The 25,824-nt window shown below is 39.1% G+C and overlaps 1 protein-coding gene across 1 annotated transcript; it reads right to left on the bottom strand.

Annotated features, from left to right (window-relative positions):
• Positions 1–2,371: 2,371 nt before the first annotated feature.
• Positions 2,372–25,824, bottom strand: LOC140238122 (putative N-acetylated-alpha-linked acidic dipeptidase). The gene is made up of 17 exons (XM_072318092.1): positions 25,622–25,824; positions 19,741–19,897; positions 18,244–18,372; positions 15,977–16,105; positions 15,131–15,320; positions 14,514–14,604; positions 14,251–14,340; positions 12,861–12,946; positions 11,735–11,854; positions 11,255–11,337; positions 10,350–10,481; positions 7,477–7,562; positions 7,184–7,274; positions 5,960–6,212; positions 5,248–5,329; positions 4,329–4,421; positions 2,372–2,567 (listed from the first exon to the last, which is right to left on the bottom strand). The coding sequence occupies exons 1-17, from the start codon at positions 25,822–25,824 to the stop codon at positions 2,372–2,374; spliced, it is 2,211 nt and encodes a 736-aa protein (XP_072174193.1).

Here is a 25,824-nt window from a genome sequence, read left to right as displayed (position 1 = left end):
TAACCATAGAATGCAGCTGCAGAGCAATGTATGGGGACCACTTAGATGTGTACTGCGTGTGTTTGGGGCGGACCACTTTACCAGGTTATGCACCCTGGTCTTTATGATGCGTAAATAAAGCGGGGTCTGTTTTATTGTTGACAGTTTACCACACACTCCATTGTACGTGCACAGCAAAGGCAGTTCTCTCTAATCATATACTTTCAAAACAAACAGATGATCCACAGTTTACTGTGTACTTTCAATATTACATGCCACCTGCTACACACTTTAAGACAATACAGTGTGTACTGTGACATATAAGACACTATGATACTGCAACATGTCTTCTCATACCAGGACCTGAGCTCAGAAGTGCTAGATGACCCTGGAATTGCCCCCCCCCCCCCCCGCCCCCATGTCAATGTGCATTGTGACCGCAGTGATCACAACTTGCAAGAAATGTATTCAACATTACTCAAGCTGACAAGAAATTGTACTTCGTTTCTTGACATGCAAAGATATTTTCAACTCCAATCAAACAGTTGCTATCTTGGCGCCTGCATGCACCTGCATCCTGTTTGATCGGGTGTGAAATAATTAATTTGAGTGTTAAAATGGATCATTCATTCACACGAAATCTTGTCATCTCACACTTTTCAGCAACTTATCAGCAAGCCACCAAGGATTACCATCTAAAAAAAAAATCGATATTAATAATGTTATTCTTTTCAAATGACCTTTATTATGACATTTCTGACGTTTGTGCTAAACAATGTTGCTTTTTTTCCTAAACAGGTACAGAGAGTAACTTTAGAAATACACAGGATTGAATAAAGACAAAACGTGTATGCATTATTTATTATCTAAAAAGTGAAGAAGGTCCGGCAGGAATTACAATGTAGTTTGTCAAGATGGCGTAAGTAATATTAGGAGCTTGTTATCAAGAAGCTATCATATTATTATGATGAAAACATCCCATTAAGACAAAGTGACGTAAAAGTAAATAGTGAAAATCCTTGAATTACTGAAGAATCATCAAATCAGCATAGTAGGAAGAGATTACACAAAAAATTATTACATTGAAAATGTGGAAATCACTCGCAATACAAGTCAAAAGTTGTAAGAAAGTAACAGAAGTCTTTCCTCTTTCTCGCAAATAAAACAAGGTTCTGTAATATGAAAAATTTGAAAAAGAAAGTGGGTTCTAACGAGCAATCAGAATTATGAAACTTGTTTCATTTTCTGTTTAACGAACTTTCGGAATAACGAACTTGAACCGAAAAGTCAAGAAAGTGCTTTACAGCACACGGCCCTTTATGTCACACTCCACTGCAGTCTCATTGATTTTTCTTCAAATAACGCTTCGTGTCATCTTTGTATCCACTGGTCCCTTTTTGCTGTCGTGTGGATTTTTTTTTGTTGTTGTTGTTTTTCTTTCTCCGGAGGTCATTTCTTTTTTCATCTTATCCTATTTGTGGTAAGTGGATTGTGGTTATTAATTTGCTGCATTTTTATGCATGCTCTTTTCAAACCTCATCCGTTGGGTTTGTTTTTTTAGGTTACCTTCATTCGAACATGGCCAAAATTTCTTTCCGACAAGAAAAACTGTTTGCGACAATGAAAACTACTTGTGAATTTAATAGCAACTGTTTAAGAACCCTGACGACACCGTAGATACGTTACGTTCGCAAACATTCATCGCTCAGTGAGATACTCCCAACGTTAAAACCGATTCGTTGTTGGATTCACTATAAAATGATCAATATTTCTGCACTTACATTGGACCTGTTTGAATTACAAGGTATCACTCATTGCTCTCTTTCTGAAGATACGCAGCAAAATCAAGGACAGCTGGTATGAGAGAAATACAAAGGACAATCTCACTGGAAGAAACATCGCCAAAACTCGTGAGACACGAAAGGCCCAAAAATGGCTCGTGCTCTCACCAAGAAGGTGACTCCAGGAAGACGTGAAGACGTCTCCAAACAAGGTGACAACTTATTCGCGGGGACATCTCCAAGACGTCTCGGTGACGGAGACATCTCCGTAACGTCTCCACATCGTCACCGGTAGGTCGTCATGTGTCTCAACGAGATTGCTGAGATGTCTCGGAGACTTCGCAGACAAAATTAGTCTCCGGATCTCTTGGCCGCAACAAAGGAGATGCCGCAGAGACGTCTCCGAGACTAGCTAGAGAAAAATTGGAAAAGTTTTCCAAACATCCTTAAAGAAAACGAGACCCGGCTGTTGTCTCTAGGAGACGTCGCGGAGATGTCTCCGCACCAATGAGACACCCACTTAAAGAAAGATAGGCCAGAAGGATTAATGAACATTCACGATGTTTATTGGTATCATAATCTAAGTTACTAAACGTTGGCCGACATGCATTTCATAACTGTGTGACGTCAGTCAGGGTGCTGGATGCTGATTGGATGGTGAATGCGATGATGGCCATCTGCTGCTCCACAGCTTTCCATCTCGTGACCTGGTCGGGGTCGTCGTCGATTTGGTATAAGGCGTCAACCAGAGCAGGAAAGGCGTCGCCAGCGTAATAATTGACGCTGCTTGGCGCGAATACCACGTGCCTGGGTAGGAGTAAACGGGAAATTCCACACAGATATCCTTTGAAAGTTATGAGCGTACCATTGTAAGTCTCTTACAGTAACTCTAAAAATTTCCTCTTAATTTCGAAGAGGTGCTAATGGTTTAATAACAAACAGTACTGACTTGATATTACAGCCCTTATTTTTTTGTTACACTTGTAGCTCCAAATTTACGGAATGGAATATTCGGAAGCTTTGTTATTTTTCTTGATATGAAAGTACGATCAGCACGGTAATACACATTAGAAACACAAGAGTGGCTCTCACGATACATATAATCATGTATATATATATAATACTTGACATGCTCATGAATGTATAAAACATGATACCATATGATAGACTTTTACCACGGACGGCCGTGTTTGAATTAGTGTTCTGACAAGCATTGACGTTGCAATAGACCCGAGCAAAACACTGAGTATGCCGAACTCTGACAGACTAAGACGGTGCACATGCTTCCGCTATCGGAAAGGCCGAAGGATCCCCGAGGTATGCATCTATGAAAGAGGGCTCCAAGATAGACAACGAAACGACGGAAGAAGCTCTCGACAAACTTTCCACGGCTATACAGAACTCTATAGAAAGGCTTCTCGCCGACAATATCTTGTTTCAAAACTAGTAAAGTCCACTGAATCTCAGCTTGTGTCTACCATTTGTGCTGCTTTCTGCAAGGATCTAAATAAAAGTGATCACTGAAGTTTGACAGGGAAAACCGAGACACACCGATCTTCCCACTTTCACAAGTTCAGGACCTCCAGGCCGACATGGATGAGACAGAGCAATACTCAAGGCAAAATTGCTTGCTATTTGTCGGAGCAGAGGAGAATAGGAACGAGTCCCAGTCATGAAATTTGAAACCACGGCCTAGGCATTGGGGTCCATTTATGATCCATAGGAATGGAATCACATCGACAGAACCATCATCAGATTTGTCATCAAAAGAGCCATCGTCTTGGTCCCGTCGTTCACAAAAGTGTCTCTAAATTCAACAGACAAAGTAAAGCGCCATCGACAAATCATTGCAAAATCTGCCAACTATCGCGTAAGTAATGTGAGAGACAAGGACTAAGTACAATGTAGATCAGGATCCGATCCGCAAAAGAACAACAAGAACGGCATTTATATACAATGTATTGAAATGACAAGTTTACTAAAGAGCGATCACGGCTGTTTTGGAAACTTGAAAACATCTTAAAGGAAACAACCATAAACCCCGGACGCAGGATAGTAGGGTCCTTGTGAAAAAAAAAAAAAAAAAAAAAAACCACCGGCGAACGAGTTACTGTCACGAAGGACATGAAGGAAAGCCATCTAGAGTCATAAAGTGAACGCTACATTTGAAGTTCTAAACTCCAGCAAGTGAATTTTGATAAGAGTATTTACAATGTAGGGGCTTCCATACAAACGTATCATCTTTATATAATATACATCGTGTTGTATTCTTTTTCCAGTTAAATCGCCTACACTACTGGGATATAGTCGGAGTGGACAAAATACGACAATTGTTTTTATGTACTGCTCCTAACTTGTCAGAAAAAAAAAGTTTAGATACAACATAACCACAACAGACAAAATTTAACTAACAAATTGAGTTGCAATAATACAATGTGTTGGGAGGCTGAAGTCAACCAACGCCGGCATTACTCTACGTGAGATCTACCAGCGGACGCACTAAACTTTACCACCAAAAAGTAAGTTGAGTTCCGATTTATTCGGATCTCTTGTACTCATTTTACTTGCCTCAGCCACTTCCTGTCGGGAAGTCCAGCGGGATCGATGAATGCCCGCTCAAGTTGAATCATCTGGTCGTTGACTTGTCTAACCACGAAGGGACTGTCAAGAAAATTATAATTACAACCACTACATTCATAGGGCTTTTGTTCTATATTATGATATCGTAAAATATAATTCCTTTAATATCATAATTTCATCTAATCGGATAATTAATTCGAATAGTAATGGCAACAATAATGACTATGATAATGATTATACTTTTAATCAATGAAAGAAAACATTTTTCATAATCGGAGGAACGGCCTTTCTACTGACGTGAGCAGTGGTCCGTAGTAAGTTCCTGCCTATCCATTGCTAAAAGAATCATGATCATAAGGTATCTATTCCAACACCTCTGTCCAAAGAGACATTACAGATGTAAAATGTTGTGTCGTGTACTCTTTTGCAGGTCTCAAATTTGAGCTCTCTCCCTCTCTCTCTCCCCCTGTTGCTCTCTCATGCTCTTTCCCTCCAAATAATTACAATATAGGTTCGTCCACTGAGCTCCATTTCCCTAGCTTTTAGTCACTTTGCGATACTGGTTCGGGTATAAACAGGGTCAGTATCTTCAAATCTAACCACCTACCACAAATAGGTTCGTCGACAAAAGACGCTTGATGAAAACAAATTATCGATGAAAACAAATTATCGAAGAATAGATTATAGATTGCAATGAGGCGAACATCCTTTGAATCAACATGATAGCCATTTTTTCGTTTTAAAAAATAATAAACTGCTAGATCTATAAAACAGAGATTTTTGTGTCATTATTCTCCCAGAGAAAGAGTTTCCAATGACAAAATTATAGGTTTGTCATTCCTGCAAACTGACTCCTTAAAAAAAAAAAGACATGCTTCATGTAATCTTGGCCGATTTTTTTACTTACTCGTTCTGATCGATTTCTTGAAGACGATTTTCAAAGTCTTCCGCAGCAGTTGTGAAATTAGAGAGTGCCGAGTAGACGTAATCTGTTGTGGAAACAATGTTTCACTCGCTGTCAAAATGCCCTCGTTTTATGTTTAGAGCTATGAGTTTGAATAGCATCTGATGGGAAGACGCTGATGATGGATGTGAATAGCTTCATGACCAATATAACTGTGATTGCATCATTTCGTCTGAGAAATGATTTCTGAGCACTTCTTCCATTGCTCTCGCTTAATGTGAGACTATTAAAGCAGCCTGCTAAATGTCTAGCGAGGCATTTAAGTATCGCTACAACGGACTCTTCAAATCTATGGAAAATTGTAATCAACGTTTCCACTATTATTGAGTATTTATTATTAGCACTGATTTGTTTCATTTTTACTTTTTACTTTTTATCCATCTTTTTACTGAATCTTACGAATAAATGATAAACTATTGCTATAAAGAATAAAGAAACAATGTGAGTGAAAAGATGGCAGGATTGCATCGAATATATATTTCACTTTCATACTCCTAATGTTCCTTTTACGCTGCCATGAGTGGTCTAATCAAATATCCGAAGGTTCGCAGACTAGAATCGAATTTTACGGATGACTTGTGAGGGGGCTCTTCGGTTCTGTATATTAAAGGAGATGGGAAATAATGATCATACTAATCTTTTACTCCGTTCCTACCAAAAGTAATGCCGTTTGTTCTCATCTTGTCTCCGTATTCCTCATTCACATTGTCGATAGACGACTTCAATTTCTCTGCATAGTCGACACAGCCGAACGGCAGTACAACGGAGTCCGCGAGATCTCGCGAGAATTCTAGCATCACCCGGGCAACGGCCTGGTGGCGCGAAAAGTTCCAGTCGATGAACATCTTTACGAGATAAAACGTCTCATATACAGAGTGGTAGACGGGGTACGACGAAATGGCCAGGCTCTGGAATACAAAACATGTTCTTTGGTCAATGATGCACCTCTGTTAGTTGGTATCAGTCTGGCAAGCGTGGTAGTAAATTGCTTTGAATATTCTGCTCTGCTTTGATGAGAAATATGAGGGAAAAACTATCGTAGCTGGTAGTGGAAGTTTAATACAATAAAGACTGAATTGAATTCGAATCGCCAGCATGAATCCTGGTGTTATGTTAAAACATTTTGGTAATTATAAGTAAATGAATTTTCCCTGTTAATTTCCTGAAAGTATCTATTTTCTTAGGTCGTTTAAAGTGAGATTCTTAAAAGTGTGCATTTTTGGTCGTCTATTTGTTTTGCTCACAGTGAACGTACATTTCAGTTTTAGTGATAGTGGGGGCACTGTGGCATATTGGTTAAGACTCCCGACTCCCGGTCGGAGGACCCGAGTTCGAATCCCGCTCAGTGCTTACGTCCTTGGGCAAGATGCTTTAACCCACAATGTCCCTCTCGACCCAGGTGTATAAATGGGTACCTGCATGGCAACGCTAACTAGGGTAATAATAATGGCCCTCTGGTAGAGCAGTGGTAACACTGAAGAGGCTACCCTAGGAAAAGAAGACCTTATTATTATTATTGTTATATAGTTGAGGACAATGGTAATGGTAATGATATCAGCGGTGAGGGCAATGACCAAAAAAAAAAAAAAAAAAATGCCTCTACTAGTTCCAGGCCTGCTAATGAGAATCAGTTCAAGTGAAATAACGGTGAAATAATTAATTTATTGGTTTGAGAACTCTTTTTTTTTTTTTATTTGAGCATAATTCAGTATTTGTCGATGAACACAAATCGCTAGTGTTGTTTTCATGAGATCATCAATGTTAGCACTCTTTGCTTTCAAGCGCATAATCGTGATTTTATCAAACAAGACAATTTACGCCACAGTATGTGTGTGTGATTTTTAATCAATTCATAATTATAAGGGAAATCTTAACTTACAGAATTATAAGTGTACGTCATATCTGTACATGGTACACCAATGCGGTACATGAAAGGGGCGAAATCGCTACCAGATCCGAGCACGGGGACACTGCACCAAAGACAAAGACAAAACAATTATACATAAAAATGAACAATGTAAAACAAAAAAAATAAAAACGGGATTTGTGTCACGAAAGACTAAATGTTATTGTATAGTAATAATCATTGTGACTTAGTTATGTTTGTTTCTTTGCTTTTGTGAACACAAATCAAAGTCGAAATCAATCAAATCAAAATAATGATTGTCTTACCGGGGTAGTCCGTTGCCACTGCTGTCAGGGTATCTTTCCCGCCAGACATCGTAGACCGTACGTTCTCCTGTCTCACCGTCAGGTACCTGTATAAGGGGATGTGATGTTAATTAATTAATACCATTAATCCATTCGCAATCGCATGCAAAACAGAGAGAACACATTACTGATAAAAAATGTCACTTACGTTGGGTGATTTATAAGGATTATCGTATTCACATTGGAATTCTTTTGTCTAAACTAAACAAACAAGAACTATAGGCAGCATTATCTGCCATTTTTAAAAGTGATAGTTTGCGTTATTATCCCACAATCTTCATTTAGTTGTCTTGAGGACACAATTCATGCCAAAAACACAAAAGTTTATAATACCAGGTATGAGTTTTCTTCAGTTTGTTTGCCCTCTGTACAAAATAAATTTGTAGGATCGCAGCTGATGATCTACATTTCTAACTAATATGTTGGGAAAAAGGGAACCAGCTGAAATCGAATCTGTCATCTACTGCTTTCCCATCAGCGACATGTACCACCTGGCTATCCCTGGTTGCCGGAAGTGACACGATGAACTTGGAGCAAATAGCCAAGCTCCGTAGATCAGCAGTTGTCATCTTACAAATTTCATTTGAACAGAGGGCGCACAAATAGAAGAAAACTTATACCTCATATACTCACCCCTCTGCTTAATAATCTCTTGCTTTCAAACAATAGTTTAGTCTAGCCGTTATTTTGGAATTTTGTAACATCTAACGTAAAGCAACTCTCAAGCCTTTAATCATTAAGCACATTGAAAGATCCTTTGATAAGCAAATATACGGATAGCTTTCTCTACCTGTCTCTTTCTCCCCCTTTCTTTGTAGTTGTTTTTTTTTTCATGTCAGTATTGCCCCATTGTAATTCTTAGCACTCAACATTAAATCTTGATGGTTATTATTTTGAGGAATATTAAATTTAGCTCTATTCAAATTTAATTCTGGTTTGTCGTCAAAACATAATAACATAAACTTCACTCCTTTTTTTGAGGGTTAACAAAATCGGTGTAAATAATACATTGTGAAATGAACACAGTTTTATACAACACTGACGAAACAATATGATTCGAAAAAGTATAATGAATCCTCAAAGCAAACAATATGCAATGTACCAAAAATGAAGGATTTCCACTTAAAAGGCGTTGTTCAATGGTCGCTCTGTAAAAGCATTATGAGTAGACAAACGTAGGCTCGGTTCGAAATGATTGCTTTTTGGATAGACAGTGTTGTAGTAATGAAAGACGAATGCACAGTTTACATGTACCTCATTGAATATAGAATTATGTAGTCATTATTAAAAGAAAAACTATTGTAATTACTGCATAATATCCTATGATCCTACTGTATGTTTAACCTCCGTACCTCTGGCTTTTACGTCACGTATTGGCGTATTGGCAACCTACACTTAACAAGCTTTGCTTCATTATGATTCCCTAAGAAAGATTTAGTGTATCAAGTAAGCTACTTCAAGTAGAACTGCTTTTGTATATTTGATATCTCCCTTGATTTTCTTTTATATTGTTGATGACTGATATGGAAAAGTCAATTAGAACAAAAAAATCAAGCCAAATCAGATATGAACCTACTTCAAACAGCCAGAGAACAGACAGTTGGAACAAAAGCTTTGAACAATAATACTTTGCATTATACTTTTCCCTTTTGATGGATGCAAATAAACTATAATTGTCACCCTGCACCTCAAAACAAACAAAAAGTCGCCAGACATGAATTTTTAGTTAAGACCATATTCTGAAAGAGCAGACTTTAAGCTTTAAAATGATGTATAACTCAAATCAAATGGACTCTCCTAACCTATCTAAATATTGGAAAAAAGCACAAACTAAGGAAAAGTGTGAACTGAGAAAAGAGGCTCTGAACAGTACAGTGTCTATTCAAGCAATTAATCTTTACCAAACCGTGCTGGCTGTGCGATGAATGGGACAAAAAACATGAAGTAAACCACCAGAGTAACTACAATGAAGGAATTATCAGATTAAACTGAAATTAAGCATGTCTCTTTAACACATTCTGTCCATAATTAATGACAACTTTCAAAGCAGTAGCACTATCCTTTCAAAAGTTATTAGAGTTGAAATTGAAGAGTGTGGACAAGGTTTTTCAGAAATGAAAAAGGGATTCTAAAGAAGACACACCTAATCACACTATTCTACAAAAAATGTTCGAGATAAACTGCTAAAAAAAACACACTTTCCTGCCCTATACCAAATGTTAGCATAATGTAAAAGAAGACCCGCTCTTTCAGAAAATATGAAAAAGTCAAGTTCGGCTAGGTTGACCCATTTCACTTGTTTTCAGTCCTCACGCAAAATCAGTGTGTGCGACTCTATGTTCGTTTTGAGGTGCATGGTCACAATTGATTAAAAAATAATATCATGAAGTTTTGAAGTCATTCGCTGTAATTTTTGTGAATTTTGATACAGAATGTAGATTTTGAAGAAAAAAAAAATGGCAGGCAACGGTTTTTCATGATTTCTGGCTTTCCCGATAGTAAAGTCTTGATATTTTAGTTTCAGTCAATCTGGTAGTCTGACTGAACAATTTGTTTGCTTGTTTCTTACCAATTTGATTTCAATGTGTATCTGAACTAAAGGCTCTTTGATAACGGATTCATCCGCTGAAACAGTATGGCGCTGTTCATTTTGGAACGGAAAAGCAGGTACTTTGAAGCAGAATAATGGTGTACTTTATGTCTTTGATAACACAACATGTTTTAACTCGCACATTTGCGATAATAATGTTTTACACAACCTTCTCATCACTGCTTTTTTGTTTCTTTGGCGCAAGTCGTGGTCCTGAAACACAAACACATAAGATGTATATTACCTTCTTGGTGGCCTCGAAGAGTGCTTGCTGCAAAAGAGGTGTGGTCTTTGCTCGGAACGTGTTGTTCCCATCGACGGCAACGTCCGTGTTAATGTAGGCCACCGCACGCTCACCGAGTACCTTCTGATATTCCTGTGTCCGGAGGGATGTATACGGATTCAGAAACGACCACGCTAATATCATGTCTTGATTCAGTGAAATCGAAAAAAAAAAATATTCGATGATCAGTCACAGTGCGAGAGCTAGTCTTCACATGGTAGGCTTACTTAACTTATCTATAGACACCCAATCACAGAATTACTAGCATTAAACATGACTGTGTAGTTTTTTCTGATAGTTTGTCACAGTCATTAGCCTCTAAAATATTATGGTAAACTTTTTGTTATTCTTCCCAAAGGAAAGTTTCATTGTGTGTCTTCCGTGTATTTGTATCCGAATGACAAACGTTTCCTTGGATCTACGCATGTCTCATCAACAGCTGTCTTAACGAGTATAACACGTCGCTCTGATGAGGACCTATATAGCTACAAGCCAATTCACCTCCATCCAGTCTGCTCTCGGGATAGATTGCAATGTGTAGCTCGAGCAACCGGTCGGCTCATCAGAAACAGCTCATTTTCACAAAATTAAACAAGTAACCTGAGTTAGTAAACGGATATATCAATGTACCACAACTGAGGCAACTTGTTGGAACATTAACAGGCGTTCTGAATCAGCTCCAGCAGTCGTCATCTTACTGGCTTAGGTACCTCGGGACCGAATGACTTTAGACACAAGATTCTGGCAGCGAGTGCGATTGCCGTATGGAGGGGAACACTCCATGTGCGTTCTTTAAAATCGCTTCAGTGTATAAAGATGGAGATAGAAGCTGCACTTCATACGATATCTGCTTTTGACATTCTCACCTCCACGAACTCGGTCGAACCGAGAAGGCCGTACTCTTCAGCTCCCCAGCTGCAGAACATCACCGTCCGCCGAGGGCGCCAGTCTTGAAATGTTTGGGGACAAAATGAGAAAGAATGCTTGATGTAGTAAATAAATGATATCAGAAGAACCAAACAGCAAAATCACACTTTTTTTTTATACGTTTGCATTTGCTGCTGAAGCTGGAGAAAGTATAACAAGCAAAATTAAAGTAAATATTCGTTGTCCGTTGCATAAGGGTTATGGAATCAAAGAATCCAACAAGCTCGATGTTTCACCGTCTAACTTTCTAATGTATTTGCCAATACGACGTTATAGATCTTCGGAACTACGTTAAGTTCATTAGCACAAAATACACTTCCATTTTAATTCCTATTTGAGTGATTGATTGCAATTGATATTCTCAAGGATCATTGCTGGTAAAAGTACAGTGAAGACACAATTCTTGTAGGTTGACCTACCTTTCTTCAGCATCTCGCCGTAGACACGCGCGCTCTCCATGAGGACCGCTGTACCACTGGACGGGTCCACAGCACCGTACACCCAAGCGTCTCTATGATTACCCATCATTACGTACCGATCTACAATGAAAATCAGGTGGAGTCAGTAAGGAAGAGGAATCTCCTTCAGCCAAATAACTACTCCAACAAAATGCGGTTTCTTTGTGTGTTCTTTGCGTCAGTTCTCTTGAGGCTAAAAGTTTAAATAATGGATGGACACTGCTAGATGATTGGTCGTCTGATTAATTTGGTATATTTCTATTTCAACCTTCAAACCTTCAAACAACACATATTTCTATTTTTAGCCTCTCTTTTTTAAACACGTAGTAATCATTAGAACAGTGGAACAATTCGTTTCAAAACTGTTTGGAGTGACATGAGTCATTCCTGTTGGTTGATGGTTATGACTGAAATAAATGTCTTCGAATGTAAAGCTGCTCAAGTATCGTTTATATAGCATAATGGTAGATCCTTTATCTTCTTATGATGATGTTGCCATCAGTGACATTGCCTAATTTCATGCAGAAGCATTACGGGATTATTGCACATGGAGTATAAATGTCATGACCTCTGAGTTACGGGCTTTCACTGGTTGGATCCCACTGAAAATGAATGATGACTGCACTCAGCTTCCTTCCTTCAAATGAAAATTATGTCAGATTAAATGAAGGCAACAGGTTATCAGATGGATGAAGACATACGATAAGACCTTCCTTCAATCTCTCTGCCTTGGGCCACTTAATATAACAATGTCGGAATTTCGGAGCTTGGGTCTTTGTTCCAAGTTCATCGTGTCACTGCCGGTAACCAGGAATGGGCAGGTGGTGATGTCGCTGGCCGGAATACTAAGATGACAGGTTCGATTCCCGCTGGTTCTTTTGTTCCGAAATGTCTGTTTAATGTTTAGATCAGCAGTTGCGATCTTACAAATTTCACTTGCACAGAGGGTAGACAAACTGAAGAAAGCTCATACCTTAATAACACGTCAGATATTCCTCACCTCCCTGTACTACACTGCATTTATTTTGTTCTAACGTTGTAGAGAATTCATTTTATTTAACTTTCGATTATAACAAGTCCCGTTCACCTGGTTCAACGGCTCCATTGATGATGCCAATGACGTCATAAGTGGTTCGAATCTCCCTTGAGGTGTGAATACTCATCTTTACCTTCCTGTTTACGATCAAATTTTCATTGACACAGCATTATTCAAATCAGGTCAAATCAAATTTTATTTCATCTTTCAACTCGAACATAGACAATACACTTTCTATGGTAACAGAGAATAAGGTTTCATAGGGAAAGCAAAGCAAACTGAGAAGAGTATACAATAATTGTAGAACCTTATAGTAATAAAACATTGCCATTTAAAATGGGTAATGAAAATGAAATAACAATACGCAAACTGCGAAAATGGAGGGACCCAATAAAAAGACAAAGCTTGTAGAATATTATGATCCTCTCAGGAAAAGAACTTCATTAGAAAAATAAATAATGCATGAAGGGAAAAAATGTATGGGAAAAAAGTCTCGAAGCCCACTGAGAAGAGAGAGTAACTAACGGACACACATACGCACACGTGAGTGAACATTAAACGAGATTGGAACAACAATGAAACTATGAAACTAATAAAGGAAGACTAAGAGACAAGACAGAATGAGACAAGACTATCAAACACGAAGGACAACACAACGGACAAAAGGTACAACAGATCAAGCGGTTCTCGACAGCAGTATGTCAAAAAATAATGGGACGAGTGAAAAGGACTAGGAAATATAGAGAAATAGATGCAGATGTAAGAGAAATATAGCCGAATCCTAGCCCGATAATGTGTATTAGGACAATACAAAAGAGAAAATAGGCGACAATATAATATCAGTTGTAACGCAAGTTCTTCGAAAGGGCAATAAAATACGCCAACAGGCTAGTTCAATTCTGTAGAATCACGAGATTGCAATAAGGCGAACTTAAATCTCCTTTAAATGAATATATAGAATGGGCATTTTGATATCGTAATTCAAATAATTTCAATAAGTGGGGCGAGTATAAGTAAGTGTGCCCTTGGCAAGATTTGGTCGTAAAAGGGGTATGAAATTATGAAATTTATTGGAACGTCGAGTGGGATATTCATGGAATGATACATTCGTCGTCTTTGAAAAGAAGCCGATGTGAATTACATGCAAATACCCACACATCAACGCCGTAACATAGAAATACATCAATTTATGCACACATACGATCTACATTTTTTTTTTCTTCACACGATGCTGATTCCATATACAGCGCCATCCTGACTCAGGTACATTACAGATTAAGGCAGACTATAGGTGTATATCATTAGACATCTATTATCCCTCTAAAAATCTGTTTCGAGTGTTGTGCCATGCTTCCGCATAAACCGGAATCTAAAAATTATGAAGACAAAGTACATAATGCGAATGCTTTTGGGTTTATCAAAGTTCTGTCCAAACGCTCACCTGTCTGGGTTGACAAATCCTGGCCCAAATCGATAGGTGACATCTAGGTGTCCCCGCCAGCTGCTATGCACTTCATCTCCAGTCATCTCGCTACAATGAGATGGGCGGATAGAGGAGGAGTAATAAATCAAATGGAAAACCGAAATGTTTATAACATTTTTGTTCGTGCTCGTGTACATGATAATAACTTTATCATGATTGATACTCATTTTTTTTTCCTTGAAGTGATCATGATAATCAGTAAAGCCAGTCTTATGTGGTACCTGAGAAGATATTGTGCGTCCCCATATCCGATAGGATGTGCTGGAATCTTAGGCAGTGCCGTCTCATCGTCACTTAAACGGTACATGTAGGCTGGACGCGGGAGAAAAACAAACAATAGGGCGCGTTTATATCATATAATTGAAAAGAATGTATACATATCACACATTGGGTGGGTCTACGTACGACTCTAAACCTCATTCGCCTAATAGATTTCATAATAATTGCATACAGTATTCTCTAAACCTTCATAGACACATTGTACGTGTGTACGACCAACCAAACGCTAATTTTCTGTAAAAGTTGTAAGCGATACACATCAACACTTTCAACGGAGTAGTTGAACATTGTCGTTAAAAACCATCCTGACCTATAATGTTATAATCATAATAAGTCGCTGCAACGCTCATTGGATTGGACATGTATTGTGCTGTCAAATACTACCAAGTTTTATCAAGTCGCTTTTACACACACACAAACACACACTTTTTCCTTCTCTCTCTTTCTCTTTCTCTCTCTCTCTCTCTCTCTGGGAGGGAGATCGAGATAAGAGCTACAGCTAACATCCTCCGGCAAGAGAACTTTGATGAGCCTCCAAAGTACCCATGACAATACTTACGCTTTGCCGGATAGCCGGGTGTAACCGGATCGCCCTTGGCATCACTAACGAAGGTATTTCCCCTTTGCGCTCCGGTATCCGGAAGCCACCAATTGTCCGGATATACCGAAATGTCACCATCGATTGCGTAATCGGCGGGATCAGAATAAAGAATGATTCCAATGGCACCCGCCGCCTGAGCGTTTAGTACCTACAGAGGAACATTCAACGCATTAATCCTCTCTCCCAAGTCTTTAGCAAGTTGTTGGTTTGTTTTTCAGGTCATACCCTGATGATAAGAAACATCTTCACCATGTGATCAAAGTAAAGCAGTGGTAGAATTCCCCAAGTAAAAGCAGGTGCAAGTAACACAGGCCCCGTTTTAAGAAAGCCTTTCATACCAGAATTACACAGAGTGACAATGTCCGGACAATCTTTTTTTTTTTACCCTGCATGTTAAAACGTTTCATGCAGAATGTTGCTCAGACGTTGTCACGGTAACTTTTGCCAAATTCTGCCCTAGTTAGCTGGGGTAATTACTTTGATATTATCCCGACATTACCCCGACAACGCTTCTGTTAAAACGCCCTCGCCATAACGTTCCTTTGATACACTCATGACTCATGCGCGGTAGTCCAAACAAAATGATTCACCGTTCGCCGATCACGTTCATGGATATAGGTTGCATCGAAACCTGTTTATAAATGGAGAAGGTTTATTTCGTGTGTGTCTGCTAAAACGGTTCAACCCTTGCTCTCTCCTGAGGTTTAATTGCCCGAGGAGAGGGATTTGGTTCTCCGGACGTTGTCTCAACATTGTCGGGGTAAAGTGTGTTAAATATATGGCTACATAGTTGCACCCTTTTACCTTGTTCCCACGAAACACCTTTCCGTATCTAGCGATGGCAATGCAGCCTGTGATGTTGATGTCAGACCTGTTCTTAGCCAGAAAGTCAAAGTCTTCTGACCGTCCGTAGTTCACGTACACCAGGGGGCCCTGGATATTGCAAGATTTAGTCATAATGTTATGTGTACTCAGTGCGAATAGAAACAAAACCCAACCATACGAATTCAATTGCCCACTGTAACTTCTTAACTTAGCTGTATCACAGTATGTATAACATCATCAAATCGATATTATGTCACCGATTTATTAAAAAGAAAACGACTGGTATATAAGCATACTTATAAGAATTTTACCAGCTAGTCATATCAACGGGTGCACGTCACGAGACCGACACCCACGAGTCATACAGCCCACAAGTTATACAGCTCACAAGTCATACAGCCCACGAGTCATACAGCTCACAAGTCATACAGCCCACCAGTTATACAGCCCACGAGTTCGACACTTAGTAAATAAAGCCCACGAGTTCGACATCAAGTAAAATAAGCCCAGGAGATATACGGCTCACGAGACCGACACTACGCACATAAGGCTCATGAGACCGACACTAAGCAAACAAAGCCCACGAGACCGACACTACAGTTAAACGGTCCACGAGACCGACGCTACGCATACAAGGCTCACGAGACCGACATTACGTAAAAGAGGTTCACGAGACCGACACTAAGCAAAGAAGGCCCACGAGACCAACAGGATGAACAGCGCCACCTATAGACCAATAAATTGTATAGGGTGTCCTGATAATAGCATAGGAAGATATGAGAGATGGAAAAGAAGAGTTGCCATCTCCGGCAGGGTGTTTCCCCATCAGTTCCCCCCCCCCCCCAAAAAAAAAAAATGATCAGGATCTTTAACTGTGTTTGCATGGGTGTGTTAGTGGAAAAAAAATGAACAAAATACAATAAAAGTGTGTAACAGATCTTTCCACAGTAAACCTGCGAGGATGTTGATTTAGTATTAATTAAAAATTTAAAAAAAAAATAACGTAATCGTCTATTAAGGTAGCGTTAGGGATTCGGGAAAAAAAACATGCATCCATGAAAACAGCTATTATATTTCACGAGAAAAATGTACTGTTTGGAGGAGAATAACACAAGCCACAAATTGAGGTGAATCCCTGCGATATAAAACGTTTTAATCAGTAGCATAACATTATAGTTACAGAGAAAATTACAAATAGATCTTACTGCAAAACGTCAAAGCAGGAGAGTAGAATATCTAAAATTGGATAAGTAATCAGTGAATCGGGACTCGAAGAGAAGAGGTAAAAATTATACCCTGTCCATCTTCTAGCTAAAAAATGGGAAAACCTACCCAAAATAGCACGATGGCATTATCAAAGCTCTAAAATTGATCCATACATCGTTCGTGTCCTCTTTTTAATTCATTTGTGTTTTTTGTCTCTTTTTTTTTGGGGGGGGGATGAAGAATACTAATTCTACTTTTTTTTTGGGGGGGGGGGCATGAAGAATACAATTTTATTTTTCTACTTGATAACAATGTCGCTCCCTGACACACTTGCCCCCCCCCCCCCCCCAGAAGTATGTAGAAATACATATTTGATGTCGTTCATAATTATGTAGATGGTCACCATCTTTCAATTGATAGCGTGACGAAATTACACCTGCCAGTATGTTATTTTTCCGTTCATGGAACACCCTGTACATGTGATTGACATGTAGATGGCGCTGTTTATCCTGTCGGTCTCGTGGGCCTTCTTTGCCTGCTGTCGGTCTCGTGGGCTTTCTTTGCTTAGTGTCGGTCTCGTGAGCCTTTTTAGCTTAGTGACGGTCTCGTGGGCCTTTTTTGCCTACTGTCGGTCTCGTGGGTCTTTTGTGCCTACTGTCGGTCTCGTGAACTTTCTTTGCTTAGTGTCGGTCTCATAAGCCTTTATTGCTTAGTGTCGGTCTCATGAGCCTTTTGTGCGTAGTGTCGAACTCATGGGCTGTATGACTCCTGAGCCGTATAACTCGTGGGCTGTATGACTCATGGACCTATTATTGAAGTCGGTCTCGTGGACCTTATGACTCGTGGGAGTCGGTCTCGTGGGATGCCCCCATATCAACACCTGCTGGGGTACTATTCACCATCGCATCATCAACATCAGAGAATCAGCTAATGCTAATGATGAGTGTAATGCATTTGTTCTTTGTTCCTTGTTTGTTGGTTTGTTTGATTGTTGCTGTTGCTGTTATGTTTACCTACAGCACAAAAGCAGACGGACTCACCTCCGGCTCCCCTTTTGCCGAGTAGGCATTGAATGGCGGGACGACATCCGGGTGATCATCCTCGGGTCGAAGAATCTCCTCATGTAGGGCCGTTGTGAAGTTAACCACTCCATTCTCGGTTATCATCACCTGGATTTACAGGTATTATTTGTTTAGTTGTGTCGATAATTGCGATAAGGGAGAAAAGGAACGAAGTAGTGAGCAGCTCTCAGATGAACATATCTCATACAAACGTACAGGAGATCGTAAGTTTTGAAGTGTAATGAAAGTATGCGTATTTTTGTTCTTAATTAAACAACATGTTTAGCTTTTAATTTACCCAATAATGTAAACTAATCTCACAAAGTCTGGTCGAGTCATTATTCTTTTAGAAACCCCAGACTACGTATTCTTATTGGGTCCAAAAGTTGTATTTAAAGTTTGTACGCATTGTCATGTGTTTATGGCCTTCTGCTTTGCATTTCAAGTGAGTTGTTTTTTACGTTATACAAGATTTTGCTAAACTTTTCATTTCATAGTGACATAAATTTACTTGCCTTGTCTTAGTCGGGTACCTAAGGGGGGGTCACCGTGCACCCCCCCCCCCCCAGGACTCCTCGAAATTTACATATTCAGGATCCTCATGACATACCAAAACATAATCAAGATGTTAACAGGAACGAAAAGTGGCTGTTCTAGGTGAAATTTAATGTATTCTATTGTTTTTCATACTTTCTTATGTATTTCTTTGTTTTTCAACTTTTTCAACTTTTGTTTTTTCGTTGTTTTTCTATTGGAAATTGTCACTGATCACTTTTCTACCATAATTAGCACAAAACTAATCAATGAAAGTGATTGATTGTAAAAATAATCAGGTTTTCATGACTTTCATGACAGAGCACCTGTTTTCCATAGGAAATGTACACAAAAGCACAAAATTGTGCCCGTTTTGGGACGACATTCCGTTACAAAAATGGGCGTGACTTCGCAAAAGTATGCGGGGAAGTTGCAAATTTCGTCTCAAAAGTTGCGTGAGACTTGAACAAAACAAAGTGAAGTAAGTTTTGAGGAGTCCTGGGGGGTGCATGGTGACCCCCCCCCCCCCTTAGGTACCCTACTATGTAGGCCCTACATGTAAGCACATATATTACATACATACATAAGGAGGGGGGGGGGATCCGCCACCCCCCCCCCCTCAAAGTTTCGCGCTATAAATCTGTCGCGAGGCTTCTTGACTTTGTTTGGTCAAGTCTCGCACAACTTTTGAGACCAAATTATGAAAAACAATAGAATACATTAAATTTCACCTAGAACAGCCACTTTTCGTTCCTGTTAACATCTTGATTATGTTTTGGTATGTCATGAGGATCCTGAAAATGTAAGTTTCGAGGAGTACTGGGGGGGGGGGTGCACGGTGACCCCCCCCCCCCTTAGGTACCCAAGTATCTCTTTATATGAAATGATATGAAAGCACCAGTCAATTACGAATTAAATAAAGAATTACTGGAAAACTCATACTTTGTTGGGATTAGAAGGATCGGGATAGGCAAGGAGAACATCATAGTCGAGTAACCGAACCGAATCGAGCCCGTAACTCGTCCATAGCTCCACCAGCATCTCTGCATTCTCCTTTTCTGCCGGGGTTCCGCCCATGTGCGGACGGGTGGTTAGACCCCTGTAAATTTGCGGAAGGAAAGGATATTTCACAGCTTACAAAGTCAACCCGTAAACAATAAAAATCTTGGCAAGGACAGTATTCATGTCATTTTCTTTTTTTTTTTTGACCACGAATACATGTACATATAAACGTATATGATATGTATTTTACAGATCCACAAACATATTCTTCTGTCTCTGTCTCTCTCTCTCTCTCTCTCTCTCTCTCTCTCTCTCTCTCTATATATATATATATATATATATATATATATATATGCATAATGTTTCATGTCTTCTGAACGATCTATTCTTTTCTACATTATTTGTAACTTTGGGATCATAAAATAAATGGGAAAGTGTGTTTTCAGCAGTCTTTCTACAACGCTTGTTTTTCTAGAGTAGTGAGATCAGGTATGTCTTAGAGGTTCCTTTTCAATTCTTGAAAATCACTTGCACACCCTTCACTTTCAACTCCAAAAGCTTTTGAAAGGACAATGCAACTGCAATGCTTTGAAAGTTGGCATTTATCATGCAGAATGTGATAATAAAGCACGCTCAATTTCAATTTACTCTTATAATCCCTTCATTGTTGTTACTCTGGTGGTCCAAATCCTGTTTCTGTCCCATTCATCGCACAGCTATATGATCAAGATTTAAGTGCTTGAATAGACCCTGTACTTTCCTCAGTTCACACTTTTCGAAAGCGGGTGCTTTCTTTACCATTTTAGACCAGTTAGGAAAGTCCATGTGAATTGAGATATACATCATTTTAAAGCTTAGAATCTGCTCTTTCAGAATCTGCGGTTAACTAAAAATCTATGTCGGGCGACTTTTTTGTTGGTTTTGTGGTGAAGGGTCACATTATGTTTAATCATAAGTTGATGGAATAGCTTGATATTGTGTATTCTATTGACAAACTTGGGAGGTCGTGTTGATTGCAATTAAACGTCTTTATGTTCCCCTAACGAGACAAGATCTATTCGATCTATAACGCTGCCACACATTTGCTTTTTTTTTACATTGAAATAAAATGAAAATGAAATTCCGTGAACGACAGTCATTGACATCTCTTCACATCTATTATCCGTTGTTTGTTTGCTTATTTCTTTGTAGTTATTGTTGTTGTTGCTATTTTGGTTCATTTTCGCTGAGCGGTTTTGATACTGATCGATCCATTTCTCACGATCTTTTTATGCAATATGTCATTGATTAAGTGTTGTTTATGCAAAATTCCAACAACAAGACACCCTGTGTAGATAAGATTTGTATTTTGAATTGTTTGAATGTTCGTGAAATATCTACACAGAAGGCCTGCGAGTGAGGGCAATAATGTTTAACAATAACGGTTCAGATGGCAACTTTCGAAGTCTCTCCCATTAACATTCATCGCATAGCACAAACATGACAATGCGACAAGATTACGTTTCGCAAAGTACGCTCTTATGTCATCTACTAGTACTTCACTTGGGCATTACACCCTGTGCATTTGCGCCGATTTGCGCAAGATTTCTAAGAAACTAGTCTTTCCATTACCCATCAATGATCTCTCAATAATATTTCAGTGATCTGCCATGTTGCAATTCTTGAGAGATTTTGAAAGAAAAGAAGATACTTGAGCGAGCGCTCATTGAGAAATTGCTGGAAGACTGCTGAAAGACAACTGAAAGACCATTTTTCTTGAAAGACCGCTAAAAGACTATTTCAAACCGTTCCAAAAGCTTTCACAGACCATTCAGACCATGATGTTTACTGAAAGATCACTTAGGAATCATGACGAAACTTGCAAATCATTGAAAGCTCACTGAAAAATCATTGACAGATTTGCTAATTTGTACGATCTTTCAGTGGTCTTTCAGTGGTCTGGCATATGTCTTGCCCTATGTGGAATGGGGGTATCAAAAATTCCGTGCCAGTTAGGCCGGACACTCCGTGGTGGCGACCCTGAGGTCCGGTGGAAGAATAAGCCACGGTTTCAGACCTATACCTCCTCCGAGATTTCTGCTGACAGAGGTCCAACAAACGAAATGTCCTAGACGACAGGTCAAAAAAGTAGAAAGTTTAAACCATCAATGATCTAGACCAGGAATACTCAGACCATGGAGGTACACTATTTCTATGCTCAGACCATGGACACTACCGGTAGGGTCCATGCTCAGACTGTTGGGACACGTTATCCCTTCAACCATGGACCCTACCATCCGGGTCCATGCTTCAACCAACAGTTGATTAATGTCATTATTGGCTATAGAATAAATGTTTTATTCCTCCCAAAACGCTCACGACGTTCTCATTTTTAACCTTTCTGTGCTCTATTCAAAGATGAAAGAAGTAAGTCTACGTCACTTTCTCAACCCATATAGCTACCAGGGTGCAGTCATTTCATCTGTCTCTTCTCACGGTGTTTCAATCCATGAATAATGTCCAAGGCAAGTTTATTAAACGTCATGAACTTTAATGCGTGTATGTTAAGCTCACTGAAAATCAGATTTTTGCATCCACTACTCTAAATCTCTGGCCGTACATAGACTTGTAAGACCCCTACAGATGCAATTATGTATATTCTTCTTTTGAAGGAAACTAAGATAATTATTATTGTTTTTCAATTACTGGTGCAATACCATTCCTTAACCTCATAGCATTTATAACCCGACATTGGATTGAATTGCCATTAACGTAATTGTATGGTTCTTAATCATGTAAAACGGACAACGTGCGAGAATCAAATTTGAGATAGTCATAAAACATTTGAAATGTTTGCTAGTCGTTGTTATTATGTTAGTATCTAGCTGTCTGTTATAGCATGCAAGACAGTTTCCGTAATGCTCTTATAATGCCAACCTCTGACGCTTGTACGAACTATACATGATGGGCCTTGAAACCATGCGAATACATGAAGTATAATTGGAATTCCATCATATAATGCAGTACAAGTTGAAGAGAGTTCTTGACAATCTTCTTGACAGGTCTAATTCCCTCCCCTCCCTATTCACGAATGTTGTCTTTCGTTTAAAGAGATTGTGATTGATATTGACGCGTTGTACCTTGCGCAGTGCGATGGTCCAACACTAGGAAGTTCACCCTTTTAAACCTTGTCTAAGTTAACTTATGGGACCCTGCAATATGACACTGGTGCCATTTTTTTTTTCACCTGTGAGAGGGTTCTCTGTTCACAATTCTGTTGAAAAAAAAACTGTTGAAAATAAAACTAATTATCATGACAAGACACATGAAGGCGTGTGGCGCCCCTGCAATTTGCCATCTACATTCCTCCTCATCTGGTATTTCATTTTATAGTGATAGAATAATTACTGACATCATTCTGGGGAATTAACGTACCAGTGTGAGTGATCAACAGGGGAACCAATCTGTGGGATGAACGAGGGTAAGTGAAATTTTCTTCTGCTCAGTGTATAGATGCTCCAAATGACACAGGCTCACGGTATTAATTTAATAGCTGTACTATTGCTGGCCGCTGTTATATAATCTACGCATTAAATAAACACATGCAAAAGTTATTGCAAGCAGAAAGAAGGAGAATATTAATTGTCACATACGTGACAGAACATCTAAGTGGCTCTCTTTAGTTGCAATCTAGTCGTTATTATCTCAGTTCACTCCTCCCAGGGCGGAAAAACTTGTTGGGACAAGTTTTTGGAATTCGATGATCCATCCCCGGCCCGAATTCACGAAGGTGGTACAAATGAAACCGTGGACAAAAACCATGGAGCGCCAGGTGTCGCACGGAATATTTCGTTACGAAATTGGTCATTTCGTCGACAAAATGACCTTTTCGTTAACGGAATTATCATCTTGCGGACGAAATGTTCATCTACTTACAAACTGTTGTCATTTCGTTACAAAATAATCATTTCATCGACGAAATGACTGATTTCGTAACGAAATATTCCATGCGACACTTGGCGCTCCATAATTTTTGTCCATGGTTTAAACTATGGTTTCATTTGTACCACCTTCGTGAATTCGGGCCCAGTTGTGCCAAATGAATAATTACCCACAGACGCTGGGGTCGCGCCAACCTCGGAGACACCCAGCTTAGAGCAAAGGGTGACAGAGTCGAGGGTTCGCGAAATGTGACTAGCTGTGCAGACTTGGGGAGACGCCCCCGGGAGAACGGGCCTATAGCCAAGTGCAATAATGTGCTGTTTATATGTTTGAGGTACCCCGCGAACTCTTTTTGTGTTTTGTGCTATAACTTTTTTGAATAATTTTTACATTAAAAAATGCAATCACATATGCATGGAGAATGAAATTACAATGTTGAATTTAATTGGGAAATATTGAAGAAAAGACTAGTACGGACACTGGTAAAGTAACAAATGTATAAGACCACAGTGAGACATTTCTAGAGATTAGCTGTGAATCTATTAAAGAAAATTTTGAAATGAAAATACAAACATTGTCTACGCAACAACTACTTCAACGATAGATAGCAAAGCAAAATCCGAAAAGATTCCGGACATTTGCTGAGTCTAAGAACATGAAGGAGACTAAACGAACGACAATTTCATGTGGTCACTGATGACGACTTGATTGCCCATAGTTTGACTGTACAATTTCAGTCTGCATGTTTCTACGTGTGGATGATTCTTTGTGCTGCGTGAAATTCCTCATAACGCACTTGGACGTGTTTAGAAGAGGTTCATAATAAGTTCATAAGTTGTTCCGAGACTGGGAAACCAATTATGTTATTACAAAAGATAACTAGTAATGAACGCCAAAGTATAATCTTAGACTCACAGTGATTTATAAAGATGATAAATGGTATGGAAAATACCGAACAATGCATCAAAATCACGCCCGCTAACAAATTCGGAAGAAATGACCATAATGAGAAATTATTCCATTTGCGATATTAGATTAAATTAAAAGTTAAAAATGAATAATAGCAAGCGTTTGTGTCCTGTCCATAAAATTTACAATATCAGCAATTATTGTAATGTTGACTTACCCTGTTTTGTGCAATGTTATTCCTAATTCGAGCGCCTAATTTCACTCGAATTACGTACTGTACTGTAAATTATGTAAAATGTATGTATTTCAGACAAGCATGGATATTCGTACCTTATACAAGTTATTTTGATTTGTCTGAATACCATACAGTAAAAACGCAGCAATTATATATATATATATATATGGAAGAGATCTTAAATGAGCTTTCAAAATAGAATTGTGACCTCGAAATAACTGAAAATACAAAAAAAAATCATAGGATAATGTGAGATTTGATAATGATATAATTATAATATAATATAATATAATATAATATAACATAATGTAATATAATATAACATGATAGGAGAATGTGCATATATATAGTGCATAGCTAGTAATGAGTCTGTGAAAGTTTGAAACCCTCCCTCCGTTACGACTATGCACTTCGGAGACGAAGAAGGTACTATAGTACAGGTACATCTTTGGTCAGACCGGCTTAGGGCCTCCACTCCTGGGGTATATGTTTCATAAAGTTTGAGCATAAGTTGCAATTCATAAACAATTTTGCGATTGATCTCAAGGAACGCTCAATCAACTGAAAGTTACTCTTGATTTTTCTTGAAAATTAAGTTTGTGTCTTTATGAAACAGGACTTACGCTCAGTATTGAACTTACGCTCTGTTCAACGAGTTACGCTCAATAAATCGAGCGTAAGGTCAATCGCAACTCTTTATGAAACAGACCCCTGATTTCTCTCTCATTACCCCCGTGGTAGTATTATTCAGAATACCTGAGGTTGCTTTCTATGTTCTCCGCACTGCATTCGTCGATCATCAGCTGTCCAATTTCCTCATTTTCGACGACGGAGACGGAGGGGCAAGCATCGTCTACGATACCGAAGTGACCGATCAGAATACCGGATCCGAACAGGATTAGGGCGAGGACAAGCCATATCACGTGAACGAACAAGATGTTGTCACGGTACCGAGTCAT

The sequence above is a fragment of the Diadema setosum genome, chromosome 1 (genome assembly GCF_964275005.1).
Source record: "Diadema setosum chromosome 1, eeDiaSeto1, whole genome shotgun sequence".
NCBI lineage: Eukaryota > Metazoa > Echinodermata > Echinoidea > Diadematoida > Diadematidae > Diadema > Diadema setosum.
This window is presented reverse-complemented; position numbering and strand designations above follow the sequence as displayed.